Source organism: Pseudopipra pipra, chromosome 15 (assembly GCF_036250125.1).
Source record: "Pseudopipra pipra isolate bDixPip1 chromosome 15, bDixPip1.hap1, whole genome shotgun sequence".
NCBI classification, from domain to species: domain Eukaryota; kingdom Metazoa; phylum Chordata; class Aves; order Passeriformes; family Pipridae; genus Pseudopipra; species Pseudopipra pipra.
The window spans coordinates 9,547,471-9,567,952 of record NC_087563.1 but is presented as its reverse complement, the minus strand read 5'-3'; the positions used below and the strand labels follow the sequence as shown (position 1 = coordinate 9,567,952).

General features: G+C 44.1%; 1 protein-coding gene across 1 annotated transcript in view; it reads right to left on the bottom strand.

Annotated features, from left to right (window-relative positions):
* Positions 1-235: 235 nt before the first annotated feature.
* Positions 236-20,482, bottom strand: part of ERGIC1 (endoplasmic reticulum-golgi intermediate compartment 1) — a 60,554-nt gene continuing 40,307 nt past the window's right edge. The window contains exons 6-10 of the mRNA XM_064671765.1: positions 18,059-18,163; positions 14,773-14,833; positions 13,543-13,643; positions 10,754-10,876; positions 236-3,933 (exon numbers count right to left, since the gene is read on the bottom strand). Coding sequence (XP_064527835.1) covers positions 3,826-3,933; positions 10,754-10,876; positions 13,543-13,643; positions 14,773-14,833; positions 18,059-18,163 — 498 coding nt within the window. The 3' untranslated portion in view covers positions 236-3,825. The remainder of the gene's footprint in view (positions 3,934-10,753; positions 10,877-13,542; positions 13,644-14,772; positions 14,834-18,058; positions 18,164-20,482) is intronic.

Here is a 20,482-nt window from a genome sequence, read left to right as displayed (position 1 = left end):
TTTCATTAGAAAAGGGAGGTTAGGACACTTGGTACTGTACAAAACCAAGCACTGAATGTCCAGACATGACTCAGGGCCTATTACAAAAGAGCCTTGTGATAACTTTCACCACAGTGACCTGGCTTGCAGTGATTTCACCGTGTGATAACACTCAGTTCACTGAAATCATAATTAAAAACTAAAGAAAAAAGCCCCTTTAGATTGATTTTGCAATAGTAGTGCAACAAGAAGCCAATCAAATCATGTAAGAGTTTTATTTTAATCACAGAACTAAAAAGGCTAATATTTTATTAACATAAGGTTGCAAATTAAAAAACAAATGCCAGAACTCCTCAATAGTCTCCACTGTAGAAATGCAAAATACTTGTGCTTTGAACATCACTGTAACACACTGCAGGGCTGAGTCCTCCTCCCCTGCCCCCTCCTCTTACCTTCCAAGGGGAAACACCTCACTGACATCCTCAATCTGCAACTTCAAAGGACTGTTCTAAAGCACAGACTCAACACAGTCATTGTCAGCCCCTACACTCTGTGTGTCACACCGAGAGCAACTTTAAATGAGAAATATTCAGGAATTGATAACTGGCCACCAAAACCGCAGATTTCACGTTTTACAGCGCAGTAGTTGAAAACAAGTATTTGAGAAACCAGATCAAACGTTCACAAGTGCATCTCTTCCAAATTTTCGTACCCCGTTTATGTTTTATTTTCTTAAAAAATCGTCTCCAGCAGTCCAATACTGCCTAGAACACACCTAAGCACACTTTCCACAGATCTAAAAGTCTTAACTCCACCTTGCAAACGATCCTATGCCTCAAGTTCTCACCATGGGATGGAGTCTAGAGTTAGAGGGAATTTAAATAAAATTAATTTAAACTGGAAGTTCCAAATATATTACTTCCCACAGGGATGTCTTTCTTGGAAATCCAAATATTTCTATCAAAACACTGACGTGAAAGAGCAAAGTCAGGAATAGGGATGAGCACCTATGATCAATGGTTCCCTTCGACTACGACCTGAAATTGGTCTTGTTTGCAATGATGTTTAAAAGCATAACTAAGCTCATTTTGTCTCTAGAAAGTTGAAAATAAAAGTGAAATCTACTGAGACATGGAGGCAGGGGCTGTAACTGCCTCACTTTCACATTTGGAGAGATGAAGAGCAGATTCTTCTGTAAACACATGATTCAGTACCATTGTGTGACCCACATCTGAAGGACAAGCTCATCACAACTTCCAGCAGCCCCAGAAGGTGGCCTTGGCTTGGCAGCACTCAAAGGCTTACATCTGGTTTAGAGAACCAAGGTACAGACTGTTTCTTCAGCCAAGTTCTGCCAGAACTTGAATACAATTTGGTTTTCACATCTAGCAAAAAAAAAAAAGTGATTTATGAGGTTATTGCAGGGGATATTTTGGCAGAGAAAGCAGGCACATGTATGTTATTAAAAAAAAAAAAAAAAGCCAAATAATTTCACTGGTTTGGTTTAGAGAACTGGCCTGGACTGCACAGAAGGCAGTTTAACACAGACAGGGAGTGAGGGGAAGGACAGAAATAACACACCAGGGGACACAAGGAATCTGCAACCACCTTCACTTGTTTGTGTCTAAGAAATTGTACCGGGGGAGAAACTTCAGAAAACGATTGGTACAATCCACTGCACTGCAAAGATCTCCCCTGGCCCAGCTCAGGAGAAGGATGCATGACTCAGATATTAAAAATCCCATCTTTGTAATCCACTGGGTTCACAAGCTGTGAGCAAAGACTCACCAAATCCAAAAGGAAAAAACAGGACATTTTTGCTGTAAGCTTCAACTGGTCACAGTGGATTAGAGGGAATCCTTCAGGCAACTGCCATGGAATATCCCGGCCACCCGGTGGGTACCAGTCACAGGCACACGGACACACACCCCAAATGAAGACAAGCATCTCATTTTCAAGTTGATTTTTGTAAATGGAAAAAAATGTATAAAATCTATCCATACATGAACAGATACAGGAAGTTACACAATCCAATTTACAACTAAAGTCATAGCAATCAGTCCAGAATAAGAACAGGGAAAAATTCCAATGCTGTCGTTTGTCCCAAGTCACTACAGGGCAGATGATTGGCTGCTTCTTTTTGGTGCATGGATAAAACTGGCTACACCTTCCCTACTTCCACAGCAATGAGACAATTTCAACAGACATGTATTAAAATTGTTTTGAAATGCATCTGACTCTAACAATAACACTGAATATTCAAGGATTCATATCATTACAGCATAATGTCTGCCTCCAGGAAAAGGGGGCAGTAGATATTATCAAAGAGAAACCCTGCAACCATCTTAGAATTTACAGCATTGAGTTAAGGATTTTTATTTTATGATTGTTATCCATCCTGGAACACTTAAAATTTGCGTGTCCTCAGCTCAGACATTTACAACGCATGCGGAGACTGTTACTACTCAAGGAACATGGATGGGGTCATGGAAAAAGCACTGGTGGGCATTTGGTCTAATTTTAGTGAACTCATGTCCACCATGACATGCAAGTCACATCTGGCAGCAGTTTTCCCCTCACACCTCCATTTATTGGAGACCCCAGAAGACAAGGCTTGAAGGAATGGACAGGGAAGCTCAGGTACCATTTTAAGCAATAGAACAAAACTCCAAGCAGGGGCCAGCCTGTGGGAATGCTGCCCTGCTACTGCTGTACCTGTGGGAGAACAGTGTCAGCCCAGGGCTCAGAAAAGATTCCTGACTGAGTTTTTAAGGAAAAGGGAGGCACCTTAAATCCTGGAAAGTCAGGTTTCCTGTGTTTGACAGGTGTACTGAATATACACACATAATGCAAGAAGGAAGCTGTGCTCATCCACCCAGAAGGCTGCACCATTTTTCTGAGCACAGAGAATATACTACCTCTTTTCAACAAAACAACAGCAATAATAATAAAGCAGAAGTGGAGAATCCAGACTGTTGGGTGGTCTGTGTTTAAAAACATAAGAAAAAAATAAAAGCTTATGCTGTAAAGACAGCAATTCCCTTTCAAAGCAAAGGCCACATAAAACTGTGTTGCTCAGTTTGGTTTTTACTTCATGCCACCTGTAAACACAAGACTGGATATTCAGTTTCTGGGAAGAAATGAAACCACTTTTAAATCCAGAGTAAAAAAAATGCCCTCCACTGCTGGGATCACAGGTTACCCACGAAAAGGTAGCTGGGAGAAGGCTTCCTCTTCTTGTTTGTCCACTTCATTGAAAGGTTGTATCTGAACAACTGAGCTTTCAATAAAAGCACAAAACATTTCCTGATGTTATTTATGCCCTCTGTCTCTAAAGTTTGCCATGGGGACTAACACTTTCCATTCCTCACCAACAGATACATCACCTTTTTGGCACCATGGGTGGAATTTCTTCCTAATGTATAATTTTGCCCTATACAAAAGTCGATTGTCTAATCATGCAAATCCAACAGAACTCCAAAAAGTGCCACAAGACAGTTCAACTCTTTGCAATCTACTACCTAGTTTGTACACTGCCATAGGAACCTCCCAGAGAACACACTGCTGTCCTTATTTAGAGCTGACGGTGTATTTCATATACGGCATTTCAACCTCTCTTTCTGGGGGGAGGGAATCGAAATCCACACCCTGATTCCACTGATTTTTCCCTCTCAGAGCTCTGAAATGCATGAGATTTCTTTGATTTGTTGAAGACATCTTCACTGAACAGCCTGATTAGAGAAAAACATACTGATTCAATCAAATAGAAAATAAAGACAAAAACAGGTAGTGGTAGATTTCTCTATCTTTTCTCCTGTCCTTTGAGACGAGGGTAGAGTTTCACTGCTACTGCATTTTCCCAAGCTGGATCTTCTTCCAGGCCTCTGATGCTGTGAAAATGCAGGAGTCCAGGATCCCAGCTACAGTAAATGTTCCTCCAATGATGGCACATATCTGAAATTACAGAGGAAACATGTTTGTCAGTGATGAGGGAAACTTTTACGCTGCTTAAACTGAAGGGAGGATTCTACTGCTGGGGTATTTTCTAGAAGCACAGCAAGAACTAGGTAACAGTACTGGGGATGGAATTACATGGAAAATCATTCAGAAAAACCATTCCCTACAGTGGAATAAATTAGTGCTATCCTGAACTCATCACAGCCTGAGCCATTCCTAAATCCCAGCTCCTACAAGTTCGAATTCTGTTCCTTTCTGGGCTAAACTCCACCCAACTCAGCTTTCTAGAAGCTCTGTGTTGTTCATATCTTCCTATTACTGTTTTCTACTATAAATACCACAGCCTTATAGTCTTTTCCCCATTTTACAAGATTCAGCATTTGCAAATAGGCAAAAGACACTTAAATAGCACGTGAAGGGCAGTGACTAACAGAGAAACCCAGCTCCCAGGGACACCCACAGCTCAGCTAGTCTAACACTTTCCATGACAAAGGCTGCTCACAGAAGCCAATTTAACTCTTCGTGGGCCGAAGTTTTCCACACAAGTCGTCTTGGGTTGAATTATTTAAACACCAGTAAAAACAAAAAATCGTTTTTCGAGAACAGAGTTAGGGAAAAAATTAATCTCCTGATTAGCATAGCAGCCCACTTCACTTCTTAAGTGCTAGAAAAACACAGACATATTCTGACACATCAAATCAAAGGTACCATGTCTTCAAGCATCAAAAATCAAGGGGCAGCAGTGACAGACTTTGCAAAACATTGCTTCAATTCCCTTATCTATGAAATGGGGACAATGCCAAACTTGCCTCCCAGGGAAACTGAAGAATAACACATCTGAAGGGTTCAACAGTGGTCTCAGTCTCTGTGGAAAAAGAATCCCAGAATCATTTAGGTTGGAAAAGACCAACAATACAAAATACTTCCCTAACACCCTGCTACACTGGCTCACTGGTTTGGGATTCCTCTCTCTCGGCTTCTAGTTCATGGCAAAATCCCCATTTTTTCCTAGGCAGGTCCCTGTCAGGAGATAAGTTCCATATCTTGTGCCCTTCCTGCAACCCCATGTTGTTATTCTCAGAACCACCTAATCCTACACGATGTACAAGACCAAATTAAAAGAGCATCACAGTTACGAAGTAAAAAACGTGGGAGTTAAGAAATGCCAAGTCCTGTGTAATTAGAACTTGGCTGTTAACATTATTAGGTTACGTTATTGTGTATCATACTTTCCATGTGAACATTGCCCAGTGCAGTGCCCGGGGTGGGGTGGCACCCTGGGAGTTTTTCCTTGTCCTGTGGTATTTGACTGCTGCCTCCTCAGGAGCAGGTGGTTTGTACTAACTCTGTATTCAGCATGTCATATGCTTTTGTGTCAAAAATAAGGTGGCCAGAAGGACCAGGGCAGTGATTGTCCCTCTGTGCTGGGCACTGCTGAGGCACCTCAAGTGCTGGGTCCAGTTCTGGGCCCCTCATGACAAAAAAGACATTGAGGGGCTGGAGAGTGTCCAGAGAAGGACAATGGAGCTGGGGAAGGGTCTGGAGAGTCAGTCATGTGAAGAGCAGCTGAGGGAGCCTGGAGAAAAGGAGTCTCAGGGGGACCTTCTCACTCTCTACAACTCCCTGACAGAAGAGTGGAGCCAGATGAGGGTCGGGCTCTGCTCCCAGGGGACAAGGGACAAGACAAGGGGAAATGGCCACAAGCTGTGCCAGGGGAAGTTTGGGTTGGAGATCAGGAAGAATTTCTTCACTGAAAGTGCTGTCAGGCACTGGAAGGGGCTGCCCAGGGAGGTGGTGGAGTCCCCATCCCTGGGGGTGTCCAAGGAACAGCTGGTTGGTTGACAAGGTGGGGATCGGGCACAGGTTGGACTTGATGATCTTGGAGGTCTTTTCCAGCCCGATTCTGGGATTCTGTGATATATGTACTACAAAAATGCAACACAACTGGCACAGGAGGCAACCAACGCCACACAACACGTTCCTTGCCACGTCTCTTCTCCCACACAGCACTGTCCCCCATGGGAAAAATAACAGACCAAAAAAGTAACGTAAGAGCAGCAGCAGCTCAGCAGGGATTCACAGTGGCAAAGGAACAAACAATTCATTAACAGTGAGGGAAGGCAGCAATAACTAAAGCTCATTTCTATGAGTATTTATAACTCATAGAAACTCATAGAAACTCATATATAATGAGCATTTAGTGAGGTCAGTGAGACGAGGAGCTGCAGGATATATGGTTTTAGCAGGACACTTGGCATTCCAGCAGAACAAGGCTTCTAAAACCAGAGCACCAGCCTGAGGCAAAGTTAGTAATTTTAGGGGACAAGTCCAACTCCTACCCCTGTGCACCCCTCCTCGCCATCCCTCAGAGCATGACACAGGGTGACTTTTCAAGGAAAACGACCACCACGGAGTTGGTGCAGAACAGCTCAGCTGACAGGAGATGTCACACCACAAACACAAAACCCGTCCAACACGAAGATTTTGCATCATATGGTAGGAAAATGTGATTTCAGTGCAGCAGTGTAAGGGGGTGGGGAATAGAAAAAAAATAAAATTCATCTGCACAGCTCAGCTGTAGTGCTGAGTGTGAGTCACACACACCTGGCATCACCTGGGGCCTGACCCCAATACAAACAGCCTTGAGTACTTGTGAATAAAGAAAGGCAGCACCAGCACTGGGCTCTAGGTCAGCACAGAAGCTGCACCACAGTGTTCCTTTACCACCACAGTTCTAACACATATGGAAGGCAGGCATCAGGCATTTATTTGTAGTTAATGTGGTTTTATGCCAGGAATGATCTGCGTTTGGCTCCATGAGGTTACAGTTTGAGTCAGGCCCAACCATTAAAGGATGAAGGAAAAGAAACACAGAAGTGGAATAATTCCAGCTGTTAGAGCTCATGAAACATGGGGAATGCACAGGGGTTTGCAACAGAAGGTTATTACAGGAGAGCAGCCGGGATGCAGGCTGAGGCCTAAAGGAAAACATGAGTGGATATGTAGGAGAAGGCAAGGTTGCAAGCAAAGTGACAAAAAGGCAAGTGTCAGACACATGACTGTGCACCTCTGGGATGTCCTAAAGTATGAAAATTACTTTTAAGGACAGAGGGGACCAGTAGGATCCTTAGGTAATTCCTAGTATGGCAAGCTGCAGAATCCCACACAAAGATTTCTGGCTGACCTGCAGCACATCTTGCAGAATAACGCTGTCTTGTTTTTAAAAACACCACGGGGCTGAATCTGATACCTGCCAGTAACAGCTCCCATGGCTGAAATTATTCTGCCTGCAACCATCCCGTTCCAGCTCCTCCATCCCGTTATTTTCAGTTTAATTTTCTCACACCTAGAGACCAGATGAGTTCTCTCATACCAGGAAAAAAAAAATTTCTTTGGATTTTGAATGCTTCAGCAGAACTTTGGCTGCTTTTCTGCCTGCTCTCCCCTCCCAGCCCCTAGACTGACCTCATGATAAAACCTTCTTTCAGTTTGGCCACTCACAGGAACTCATAAATTTTCAGCAGTGAAACTTTCCCTCTTGCTCCATAACCTCAGCCATGAGGTCCTGAATGGCTTCTCTTTATGGGGAGATGCCTTGATTTTAAGCAGCACAGTTTAACAGGCAAAACCAACTGTGTTTAACACTGCCACATTTCTGTGGTTAAACCCAGGATCCCTGGAAAACTCACAGAACAGTGACAGAGGCAGCACTGACCCACAAGTAACATAAAATCTTACTTAGTACTGAACTTTTGGGAGTACAACATGTAAAGTAAAATTTATGCTAAACCAAAGCCTTTTGTCCTGCACAGGAAGCACCTCTCACATCGTACAGAAAATTAGGATAATTTTTCATACCACAAAAAAATCTAAGGAGCAGGCATGAGTTAGAGTGGGAACAGAGAAGATCTGGGAGTGCTGATATAGTGCTATAATGCTGTTCTTAGCAGTGCTGGAGTTTTGGAGGGCAAACTCATTAGTATCAAAGATCATCATATCAAAGATAACCTTCTCAGCAGCAGGAGGAGATGCCTTTGGCTCTCTGCAGAACAGCCGACACCCCTGTCTCATCTGATCTCTCACATGGGGATCATCTCTCAACACTGTGTCCTTCCCTCTGACACCGTTTCCTCCCTAAAGTCTCTTTCAAGCCCACAGGATCATCCCCCATCCCTGGGACAAATTTAAATGTACTGAAAGCCACATTGCCCAAGTAAACAATCAAAGAGCCCCTATCCCAGAGCCTCCCTTGTGGTTTTTAAATTGAACAGCTGCTGCTCAGAACAAGCTGATGATTTCCATGGCCAGCCGGATTTGGGAATGACTCTGCATGCCCCAGCCCAGGCTCTGTCTGGCCCTCAGCCCAGTGCTGATCATCACTGACTGGTCTCCAGGGAAACTGTGATGCAAAAGGCCACACTGGGATACAGGAAGGGGCTAAAGCACAACGGAACAGATCATGTCATCAAAACAGGGCAAGGAAACCGAGGACAAAGGTGTTTTGATCCTCTGCTCCCCCTTCCAGCCTTTTCAATGCCACCCTGGACGCTGTACAGGCACATCCACAGCCAGGGCTGCCCTCCTGTACAACATTCCTGGCCTAAATGAGAGTGAGAGCAGGTCACCTGTACCAGGGCCAGATGGGCCAGACAGAGCCAGGCTACAGCACCTGGAACAAGGATCTGCCTCTGCGTCAGCCCTGCCTGACGAGGGTCCAGTCGCTGCAGCAGCCACTGCAGCACCAGCGTCATCCGCAGCCTCCATGGGAAGGGCGTTCAACTGGAAAGGCCCCAAGTGAGCTGCTTGACACTATGGCCATTTATAAGATCAAAAAAAGTAGCCAAAAATCAACTGTAAAACTCTTCTTAAGCAGTCCAGCAGCCAGAAAGTGCCTGACAGGACAGAGTAAAATTCAGGCTTGGGCCAGTGATGTAAAATGCAAACTTAGACCAGTGAGGAATGTGGCATGTGGAGAGGACTGTTATTTTGGGGAGGAAGAGAGGAGTAACTGAAATTCATATTTTATCATAATTCCTTATTTGATGAAAACTAATCAACCTTAAAATCTTTTTGGAAATAGAAGTGAATCTGTTGTTCTATTTTTGGATTCTTAGTACGAAATAAGGGTTTCAGTTTTTAAGGTTATGAGACACAAATCCAAAGAGATACAAATCCAAAAGGTCATTGTGGCAACCAGGGAGGAGACCCTCTCCTGTGAACCCCTTATGTAAACTCGGAAGCATGATATCAAATTCAACAAAGATGCTATTTATATGCACACAATGGAATATCAGCAGTGAATCAATGCTGCAATGGACATGACAAGAATCCCACCTATTAATCATTTCCAAACCCTGTTTCCCATTAAAAATACCTCCCCACCCTCACCCCCAGCAACATGCATAGGAAAGCTCTGAGAGCATATTGTCAGGGAAGGATGTAGAAGCAGTAGGAGATGCCAAGTCATGAAATGCTGATATTTGTCCCTTTTTAGGATTATGTTTTGAAATCAGACACGCTAAGAAGAGAAAGTCTTAAACCACGATGTTTAGATTCTGCTTCAAGTCCCTTTCTCTTCTTATTTGTGTATCCTAGAGATCACAAGCATGTCTGAAGTTAAGTGAAAGGAACTTGCTGTTTATCAGAAGTTGTAAAATCAAAATCTTAAAGTGCAACGCAGCTACACTGTTTATGCTACTTGTAATTAAAATAGTTAAACAGTTTAAAAATCAAAATTTGAGGTCTTCATTCCAGCCAATTTATCAACTCCTTCACACTCCACCATTCCTCACTGGCACAGCACACTGCAGCTTCAATTTTAAGCCAACTCCCTGAGGACTCATTTTTTAAAGGATCTTTAAATAGCTCTTTTCCTAACCAGCAGTTTGGACAGCACAGCTTTGTCATAGATGCTGAGATCAGTACTGCAGGATGCTATCTGGACAGATCAAAATGTAACTCGTCAGGAAAACACCTCTGGAATTTGATAATGTAGCTCTTCTCCACTTCTACCCAGAAGTAAATGCCTGGAACTGGAATTCCCATATTAAGCCAAGTAGCAGCACTGAGTAAAACAACAGCCTTGCATTCAGTGTCCTGTAGGAGAGGAGAGATGTGGCTGGTGGTAAAATCTCTGTTGCCAGTTTTGTCTCTATTTACTGTAAAAGTCATCCAAATAACCAGCAGATAGCAAGGACAGCTCTGTGTCATCAAACAGTTCTCTTTCCCTCACATGAACTTTTGACAGAGCAAACCTCTCTAGGTAAGAAGAGGATGACTTTGGCTGGCACGGTTTGCCCAGAGAAGCTGTGGCTGCCCCATCCCTGGAAGTGTTCAAGGCCAGGTTGGACAGAGCTTGGAGCAGCCTGGTCTAGTGAAAGGTGTCTGCTCATGGCAGGGGGTGGAACAAGATGAGCTTTAAGATCCCTTTCAACCCCACTATTCTATGATTCTCTGCACGTTTGATCTCATCATTAGCAAGCAGTTTATTGCAGCTTTACAGCACGCCATGTTAGCTTTACTTACAAGTTTCTGACATGCTGCAATAGAGCCCATTCTGCTTAGACAGAGCCTGGCACCTCTGGAACAGCATAATTTTCCTTCTTTTTGTGCCTAGCTATTCAATCAAGTTGTCAGAGCACTGGACTTACCAGTCACCTCACTTACACTTCAGTACAACCGCAGTGATGTGCTGCTTTATCTCAATCATGTCACAACGCTCTGAAGCAGAAACTCAATTCTTCTGGGCAAGAAAGGCTCAGAAGATAAATGAAAGGCAGGCAGGAGAAAGGAGAATTAGAGGTTTAGAGTAACTCACCGATGTGATAAACCTGTACAAAGGCTGTCGCCTCTCTGTGTATTTCACTGTGATGGGGCTCAAGTCGTAACGAAACCAGATGGCTGGGATAATGCGGCCGGTGTGGCTGTAGGCTACATACTCCTAGAAAAGAAAGAGGGGGGAAAATGGCAGAAAATGTGAGTAATCTCATCCCAGAGAGTGCCTGCAATAAAACTGCTTCTGTGGATTTGGCTCTTACTCCACGGTTTTGCACCAATCACCAGACAGAAAGATGCAAACAGTGAATTCATGTATTACTGCCCACCCCCCATCCTTATCAAACAGGAAAACAAGCTCTTTATAGTCTGATAATGATATAGCTGGGAACAGAGTGATGGTGATTACTCTCACCTTCATTCAAAGTTGCAGAACTAAACAGAAAGGCTGACATTGATTCTCTAGTTTAGAGATGCTCTATTTAAATACAAACAGCCTCTAAGTGGTTGCAGGTGAAGTTTTTGCACTGTAAATATATTTTGTATATATATCATATACTGGGATATTTATCAAACAAATGGAATTTAGTTCGCAAGAATCTGAAAATCCCTGCACTCCTCTGTAAGGCCCCCTTCCCACTGGGACCAACAATGGGAGTGCTTTGCCCACTCAGTATGAATCATGTGGAGCCATGTTTAAACTACGTTTAAAAATGAAGCTAAAATGAAACTGTATACAGAAAATATTGGCAAAGGTTCAAAAAATATTCCAGGTTGGTTCGGGAGAGACATCTTCAGATTGCCAGTGATAATCTCCCTTAATCCATTTCTTTCCTAACTGGTACAAGGCCATCAGCCACAGGCCAGCCCCCCAGCAAGACACACTGCACAGTGCCCATACAGAACAGATATTAACATCATATTAGTATCAAAAGTCATATCTTTTTGAGATAATAATTTGGTTATGCTCTCAGTGGAAACAGATATCAGTTTTCAATGATCAGGGCATTCACAGCTTGAAGAAAAATCCAAGAAAAGCAGGCTGGGGACTCAGCAATCCAAGGAGAGCCATCAGCACCAGCGTGGCATACAATGCCTCTCTATCTTCCCTTCTCTAGCCCTGTGACATGCTGCCAACTCAGATCACCTCTTCTCTTTCAATTGTCCTCTACACAGAGGCAAGTACTTCAAAAAGATGAAGAAAAGACAAGCAATAGGACACTCATGAGCATGATACAAAAAATACAGTTTTGCTCTCTGTGAGCTCTGAGGGAGCTAATGAAACAGCATTTATCTTCATTAATCCCAAATTTCCCACTATTGAGTTTTTTCCCCATGGATGACAAGAGAAGAAGCCCCTAGTTATAATATTTTCAGGGCTCTTATTGGAGTTCTGCAGCACATCCTGGGACTGTGGTTATCTGGGGAAGTGAGGAAACAGAGGGTGTAGGAGGTAAGAGAGGAGACACAGCCCACACTTAAGACCCTCTTCATCTCTTCATACTTATCACTCTGTGACAGACTATTGCAATGGCTTCCCATTTCTCTTTCCCACTGATCAGTCTGGGAGTAAAGGACTAAAGCAACAAAAGAAGAAAATGCAGATGCAGCACTGTTTCTCTGCACTTCAGTTTTGACAGAACTGACCTCATTTTTTCCTTCCTCTCCCCTTTTCCCCACAGCAATCCTGCCCTAATGAGTCAGTCTTGGCTGAACGCCCCCATTTGCAGCCAAGCTCACAGAAGTGTCAAAAGCTCCTCCTGTCTATTTTCCAGAGTACTTTCAGGACTTCTATCGCAAGAGTCTTATCAGAACAGCAGTTGTGACATTAAGCAGAACAAATACATTGTAATCTGAACACAGGGAGATGTCCAAATCCCTGGGACACACCATACAGGCAAGCCCAAAAGTGACTAGACGGGAACATAAATCTGAGAACTAGTCCAGGAGAGTGTGTGCTTGATTATCAGTTGGGGCAAGCTAGCAGTAGTTAGATATTATTAACAGATTCTGGATTTTCATTTAGCATGCAACTGGCAAATAATTTTAAACTGAAAGATGCTTTTCACCTTAAAGAGTAAGTAGGGTCTTTTTTTTTTCCCTTTAAAAAAAATTTTCAATACATTGTATTACTAAAATGCTGGGCATGGCACTCAGTGTTCTGGTCTGGCTGACAAGGTGGGTCACAGGTTGGACTCAACAATCTTGAAGCTCTTTTCCAACCTATATGATTCTGTGATAATCCACCATAACAAAGCAGGCACTGTGAAAGAGTCAACCAGTATATATTTGTTGCTACAGGTTCAGTGGCTTAATGTCTGAAATCAACATTTCTAAAAAGCTAAAAACTTGGCTAATTTATGTGTCTGATACATCCATCAAAAATGAGACTGTTTTATAACTGAAACCAGGTGTAAGTGATGTTTTTTATCTTCAGCTGGGTTACAGTTTCCATTCAGATGCATCTTGACACAAACAACAAGAGCTCCTGCAGCACGTGAAAACCTCCCATAAATCTAGATCAGTTAAACTGACAGATGAGAACGTCAGCAGGAAGAATACCTTTCTCAGGAATGAAAACAATATCATCATCTGCTTTGACAAGCCCTCTCAACCCCAATCCTGGTAAATGCCAGCACCAGGAGCACCAGGAAGCCCCACTCCGAAGAGCTTCAGTTCCTCCTTCTCCCAGCAGAGGCTACTGCTCCCCTACAAACAACACATGTACATGGCACAGCACAGAGCAGGGGGGGAAGAATGGTGACTGAACATCCTCCACGCATCCACTGGGCTGCAACGAGGAGCCTCCTTGAGAACTACCTGCCTCTTTACCTTGTTTGCTACTGTGTACTGGTAGGAGTATCGCTGCTTCCCGCTCATGTCTTCGTACACCGTCGGGACTATCTTCAGTATATAATCGTGAGATGCAAGGGCTGTGGTCAAGAAAGGAAAGGAAAGTACACATTAGCATTCAGAGAAAGGAATCACAGCCTACACAACATTTCAAAGCAAAGGAAGTCACAAAAAAGGTCCCTCCCTCCTCCTTATCTCAAGTTCTGTGACAAAGCGACAATTTCACGTCCTACATTTATGTCCTTAGTACAGAACTTTGTCAGGTAGTTGGATGACACCAGAACTCACCCACCACTTCTGTAGGACCACAACCCACGGGGTTTGGGTTACCTGAACCTTCCTAACTGCTTGCAACTATAAATGGTAACACTTATCACCACCACAAAAGCCTGGTTAAATCAGGAACCAGCTCAGGTTAGAGCTGCAGCTCACTGAGCTCCTTTTGACAGAAGCAGCTGAGGCATCACAACCTGTGATTTCTTGTGCACCCATCTTTCTTTCTCTTCTTCCTTCTCCTACAATTGCTTACCTTTTTTTTTTTTCATTATTTAAATGGCTTGTGTCATTTTTTGTGTCTGCTAAAACAGTTCTCAAACAGAATTCTACCCTACTTCTCTGTAGGATCCTTTAGCCAAGTGTAACATGACATTTGGCTCCTGGAGTAAAAAAACCCCCAAACCACAATTGTATATCTTCAGGAACAGCCACAGAAGTTTTGTTCCAAGAAATGGACAGGACTGATGTCCTGCAGGAGCCTGAACACTTGAGAGAAAAATCTGTGCTGAATTGTAGCCTGTACTGGAAATTTCCCTTTGTGTGCTGGTCATAAAGCAGGGGAATGAAAATCCCTCTCCTTCCAGCCACAGTGTAGAACTTCAGGTAGGAGTTAACTTGTGACGCGAGAATAAGGGTAAGTTCTGGTGGTGGGGGAACGACAGGAATAGAACAGGGATAAAAAACTGCCTAGTTCTGAGTCAGTTTTAACAGAGCTGGAAACAACGTCCAGTTTGCAAAAGGGCTGCAAAGGACATTTTGGGCTAAGCCTTCTCTGTAGTACTGGAGAAAATGGAAATGTCAGCCAGCAACATCTGGATCATTTTGGCTAAAGAGGCAAATGAAAGACTTCTGGATACACCAGTGTTGTGTGAACGGCCCTGTTTTCCCTCCTGCAGAGAGTGGCTAAGACCTGTAATCACCAGGAATACATACGATTTGAGCTGAGCTTGTCTGCTCCCTCCAAGGCATTGAATGCTCCGTGAACGTTATGGACCTGGAAAGCAAAAAGGCACATGAAGAAACTTGACTTGATACTCCTGATCTTTGCTTCCCTGTCCTGTAACTAGATCAGCCTGATTCAACCTCTGCGAAAACAAAGCCTCAACCCAGTAAAAGATGACCTGAAATATCTTTCAGTGACCATCATCACAGAGGTTGGCTCCAAGTTAAAAAGTTGATTTCACAACACCTTACAAAATGAAACTCCAAAACCACTCCGAAGCTAAAGGAATTGCAGTTGGAAGAGGCCAGTTGTGAAATTTCATTGTGAGATTATTTCCTAAGAGCAGAGTTAACTGTGACATTAATTTCTCAGGCTGAAAGAGAACTAAATGGGAGTCACACAGGCTAAAACTCAGGAGTTCTGCTGCAAAGGTAGCTCATGTCAGAGCAGTTGGGTTTGTACAACTTGCACTCATTAGGCCAGTTGTCACACTGTGCCCTTGGAGATGGGAAGGACACATGCCATCACTGCCATCCCTTCAACTTTTCCTGCAGCTGACCCCAGGCATGCAAGTATCTGTTTGCCCAGAATAACAGGATTTCCATCCCATGCCTTGCACAAACTGTAATCTGCAGTCTGATGTCCACCAACAGAATAATCAATCTGTGAACACTCCAGACAGGGAAATCCCCCAGCAAGAGCTGTAGGTTCAGACACTGTGTCACTCACACAATGTACATTAAGCTACACAGAAAGGACAAATTCCACAGCCTAGAAATTCCTGACCTTAAGTCAGACAACAGGGAAGAAGAGTTTGGAGTAAGTATTTGGTCATGGGTATGACAGGGTTTCACCTCACCAACAGGGCAGTGCAATCTCCTCCCCAGACCCTTTCAAACTGGCAGCACATGGATGTATTTGTCTCATCCTAAAGGCCATTTCCCTATTCTGAACACTATGGAGTAGATGATGATTTGGAGGAAGCAGCAACTGAATCAGTTTTGCTCAGTAGAAAGGAAGTTCTAGAGAGACAAAATCATCACCAAGTTCAAGTGGAAAGTGCTGGTAACTGGAGCAGAGCAAGAGCAACAGCCAAACCTGCTGCAGTGCCTTTCACCTCATTTCAGATATTTTAAACAGCAGCAACCATTTCCAAACTACATGTGCAGGCTGTACTTACTCTTTACTCATTGTAAAAGGCATATGAAGAAAGAGAAGCCCCTTCTTCAGTATGTCTTTGCATGTGCTTGTAGAGGTTAAAGCATAGGGTGTCCAAGGTCCTGGCAAGCATCTTTTTGAGACCCATGTTACAGAAGAATTAAGTGTTGACATACAACATATGTGGACATATCACTTGGGTGGAGACCAACAGCAGGCTAAAATAACTTCCAACCTTGCAACTATTATGGGAAGATACCTCACAAGGTTAAAACCAGGATTATTCAACACCATGATCCAGCACTTCAGAGAAATCTATGATTAAAAATGCATAATCTCCTACTTCCCACATCTCTTTCTTTACTGGGTTACCTGACATGCAAGGAACTTCATCCTTGAAATTCATCTTTGAATTTCAGTCTCATCTCAATGAGGGAAAAAAATCTACAAAAAGTCTGCCACTATTGTGCATGAAGTACTGATGAAGACTTGAAGCTTCATCAGCAGATGATGAGATTCAAATCTGTGTTTCAAACAGACTGGTTTTTCTGGAGAACACAGCCTGTACCTTAGTGGATCATTTTGGCAGGGTCAGTAACAACTTACAAAGAACTAACTCCCAGCACATGACACAAGTGAATGAGAAGCTTCTCACTCTGTTTAAGAAATATAAGCATGTATTACATCAAAGCAGGTGGAGACAACCCAAAATTTTCAAAGGTGCATCCAGACAGGTTTAAAGCTCTCCATACTTGCTGGCTCCAAGTGCTTGCTGAGTCTTGGTAGCCCCTGTTTAGAGAACATATCCTCCTTTAATTTGTGCTGTTGAACTCCTGTTTGCCTACAGGATCAGCAGCACCTACGTGCTCCCTTCTTGTGTATGGAGACGATGAGTAGTTATTTTGAACTCTGAAAATACTAATCTGAACTTGTCCAAATCAGGAGCCAACTACCTGTTTGCTAGACAGGTTTCTCACCACCACAACTGAAGACACTTGCTCCTTTGCCCCCAACTGTCCAGGCTCCTCCTTCATGCTGATTCACACTTCAGCTCCCTTACTCCAAGACTCCATGATAAAACAATGGGAATGCTACCTCAGAGCACTGACTTCCCACGCAAAATGCAGAACTCCCTATTAGCACTTACCTAATATTTTTCATAATCTCAGTGTGCTTTACAGACATTAAGCCAAGCTTATTTATATGCTAATATTTCACCGTTCCCACACAAGATATTTCCTAAAAGAAGCCGGGAGCAGAATCAGAAGACTACAAAGCAACGCTTAGACTTGTTAGCATGAAAAAGGGTTTTGGAAGTGGGTGTACAAGAAGCAGACTAATGAGACGTCTGTGCTGAGGAAGGAAGATTACAGAGAGACTATGGGTAAGCAGTGTTTAGGGTGAGTTGCAAACTGGGTGTGCACATGCATAACTCCCACCTGTGATGCCAGCTCCTTGGAAGTAGGCTAGAGAAGTGCTGTAATCTGCCTTTATTGAGAAATCAGGTATTATTACATAACTTGCAACACCTGGTGAAATTCTATCCACTGGGCAAGTGCACACAATCAGCTTCTTCCCAGCAGGGAATTGGCAGTTCCAAGTCTAACTTGTGTTTCTTTGAACAAATTTGACTAATAGGTGTCTGCTATACAAGTACAGTGAAGTGAATTAAAAAGAACTTGTCTGGTGCTTTGGTAAAGACAGTAGCAAGCAAACATCTTCCCTGAGTACACTCACTGCTCCTCTACAAAGGCAGAAAGGTTTGTTTGCTGTGTTAATACTGAAAACGGGATTTTGCTGAGCCATGAATCCTCATTCCTACTCCCTGCAGGAAGACAGCCACGCAGTTTTCCAAAAGCACTTTCAGTTTCAGAAGAAAAGAGCAAAGTTACTCTATGACTGGACACTGCTCCTCCCTGAAGTGGTGGCAGGGAACCAGCTGAGAACCCTTCCAGATGTTGCACGGACACAAGTGATGGGCTTGCTGACCCAGGCAGTCCTTTCTTACGGCCTCCCCACACTGTACACGGCCCTTCCATAAAATCCAAAGTGTCTAATGTTACACCCCTCTCATTGCATTCCCCTGCAGCCAGGGAATTTTCAGGGACGAGAGCTCACCTGTAACTTGTCCCCAAAGGAGAGCTTGTGGATGACGTGAGTCATGTCGGGGTTCTGGGGCTGTGCAGTGGCGCTGTGCGTCGACACGTGAAAGTTCCCAGGGACCTGGAATTAGTCAGGACAGGGAAGACAGGATTTCACATTTTACCCCTCAAGGCATTGCTCGGCTCTGTGATATGACATGGAAGTGCCTGGATCCATCCAGGCTGTACCTAGTGAGCAGTGGACAACCTCTGGCACGTCAGAGAAAGGCTCTGGGATACCTCCCTGCACTTGATCAACACTCGGATCGGATACATCCCACAGCCCAAGAGTTTGGCACCCTCACGGTGCTAGCGCTGCTGATTAGGAGCTGATGAGTGGATCACTCCCAACTTCAGGGATTCCCAACACTTAAGGCTATGTCTTTCATCCTATTAAAATAAAATTCCTGTCTCTGACAGACAACAAACAGTTGCTTAATGTTTTACTCCCACATCTTGCATTTGTTAATGCGCCCCAATGCTGCAGAACAGTCCAGAAAGCTGTGGATATATTCTTCTTTCAGTACTGGTCGTGAGCAACTTCACATTTGAGATAGTGCCTTAGAATGAGTTTTAGATAAAAAAGAGGAAAAACCCACCAAACCCAAGGGGCCTTCCCATACAAGCTAATCTAGATCTTCTATTTCTAGCCCTGGCAGGAGACAGCAGGAGTCTTAATTTTTTAATCTTAAGTTTTTAAATGGAGGTAAATACAAAGTTCTGCAAAATACAAATTTCATTTAAGGACTCAGTTCCAAGACAGAAAGTGAGCACTGGTGTCATTCTGATGGGACCACTCCAGCATACACACAGTTTTCAGGTCACCAGCCCTGTTCCGTGAAGTCTTTCAGCAGATACAGCTCAATCTGTTATGGAGGGTGCAAGAATATTTTTCTATTGAGAAAAGGTTGTGAAATGAAGCAACACTGAGAAGCAATGTGGCATGGCCTAAGACAAGAGTGGGAGGATGGTTATACAACTGGTGCCCACGGTGCTCTCTGCAGAGAGCACCAGCAGGGCCACGGGAGGCCACATGCCGGTTCCATGTGCTTTCAGGAAAGCTAATTTAATGACTTGAGGAACAGCAGTGCACTCCTGGGAACAATTTCAGGTGTGGACACCGGCTGTGTCATAAACAAGCTCAGTGAACAGGGCGGCAGACTCTGCGGTAAGAGGCACACAATCATCTCACTGTCACCTTGTCCTCCCTCCTCAGGTTCGAGAATAACACCCAAGTGCAACCCTCGGTCAAGTTTCAAAGCCTGGCCAGGTCCCACTCCAGGTCCCAGCTCACACAGAAGCCTGTACAATTCCTGCCAAGGGAATGCAGACCTCCAGGTCACACACAAGAGGTTCAGGTTGCCAGAGCCAGAAGTCCTGTATCGGGTCCCCTCCTCTGACAGCTGTCCCAGCCACTATATGAGACACAAATTAAGCACTGAAGGAAGCTCCTCACTGCCATATACATCACCCCCCTTCTGAGCTGCTTTGGTGAGCAGGACACCAAAGCAGACAAATCTCCCAGCTCCATCCTTCGGGAATTATCTGAACAAGAACTACTTTGCAAGAGGCTCTTTCCCAGTTCTGTGGACTATCAGCTGCCAGCAATCTTGGTGGCTTAGAGGTGAGGAACCAAACGTCCTCTTTTTAAGTCCCTAATCCTTTCCATGCCACAGAATCAGTAAGAGGTTCTGCCTGTTATTTTTAGATATGATTGAACAAGACCTGGGAGGAAAAAAAAGGAAGTAAGATTTTGTAGCCTGTGGTACATGGAGAGGAGTGAATAAAGGGTGTGCCCTTCTTAGGACATCAGTGGGTCCCAGCACTGCCTCCCCCACCCCAGCTAGTCATCTCCAGCATTACATAGCAAGATTATTCAATCCTGAACACACCCATCCCAGAGAGGAGCCTCCTCCAGGCCTGGATTTTCATTCTTTGAGACAGAAGCGGAGCATCCCGGCAAAGCATGCGCAGAGGCCTCGTGCTGTATTCCAAACATCCCAGCACGGAGCCGCTTCTGTTGCACTGGCACCCTCTAGTAGGGAACATTCCTGTCATTCTGCGGCTCTCGGAACAAAAGAGGGCTTGGACAGACATTGCCAAAGACCTCTCCACAGTGAGTCACATTCTGGAGGTGCAGAAGTTATGACAAGTAAACATAGAAGCCGCTTGGCGTTTGTAGGGAGTGCACACACAGCCTAAACATTAGGCTGCTGCACTGAAAGGCAGCACTGGCTGCAACACAGAGCTGCTCTCTGCTGTTCAGCAATTCTATCTCAATTGTCTGTTTTGGAGAGTAGAGAAAACCCCTGATCTAACACATTCCCTGTGAGTCTGGCCACGCAGCCTCCTCTCCCCACACCATCTGCAGCACCAAGACTTAACCTTCCCCCTGACCAGG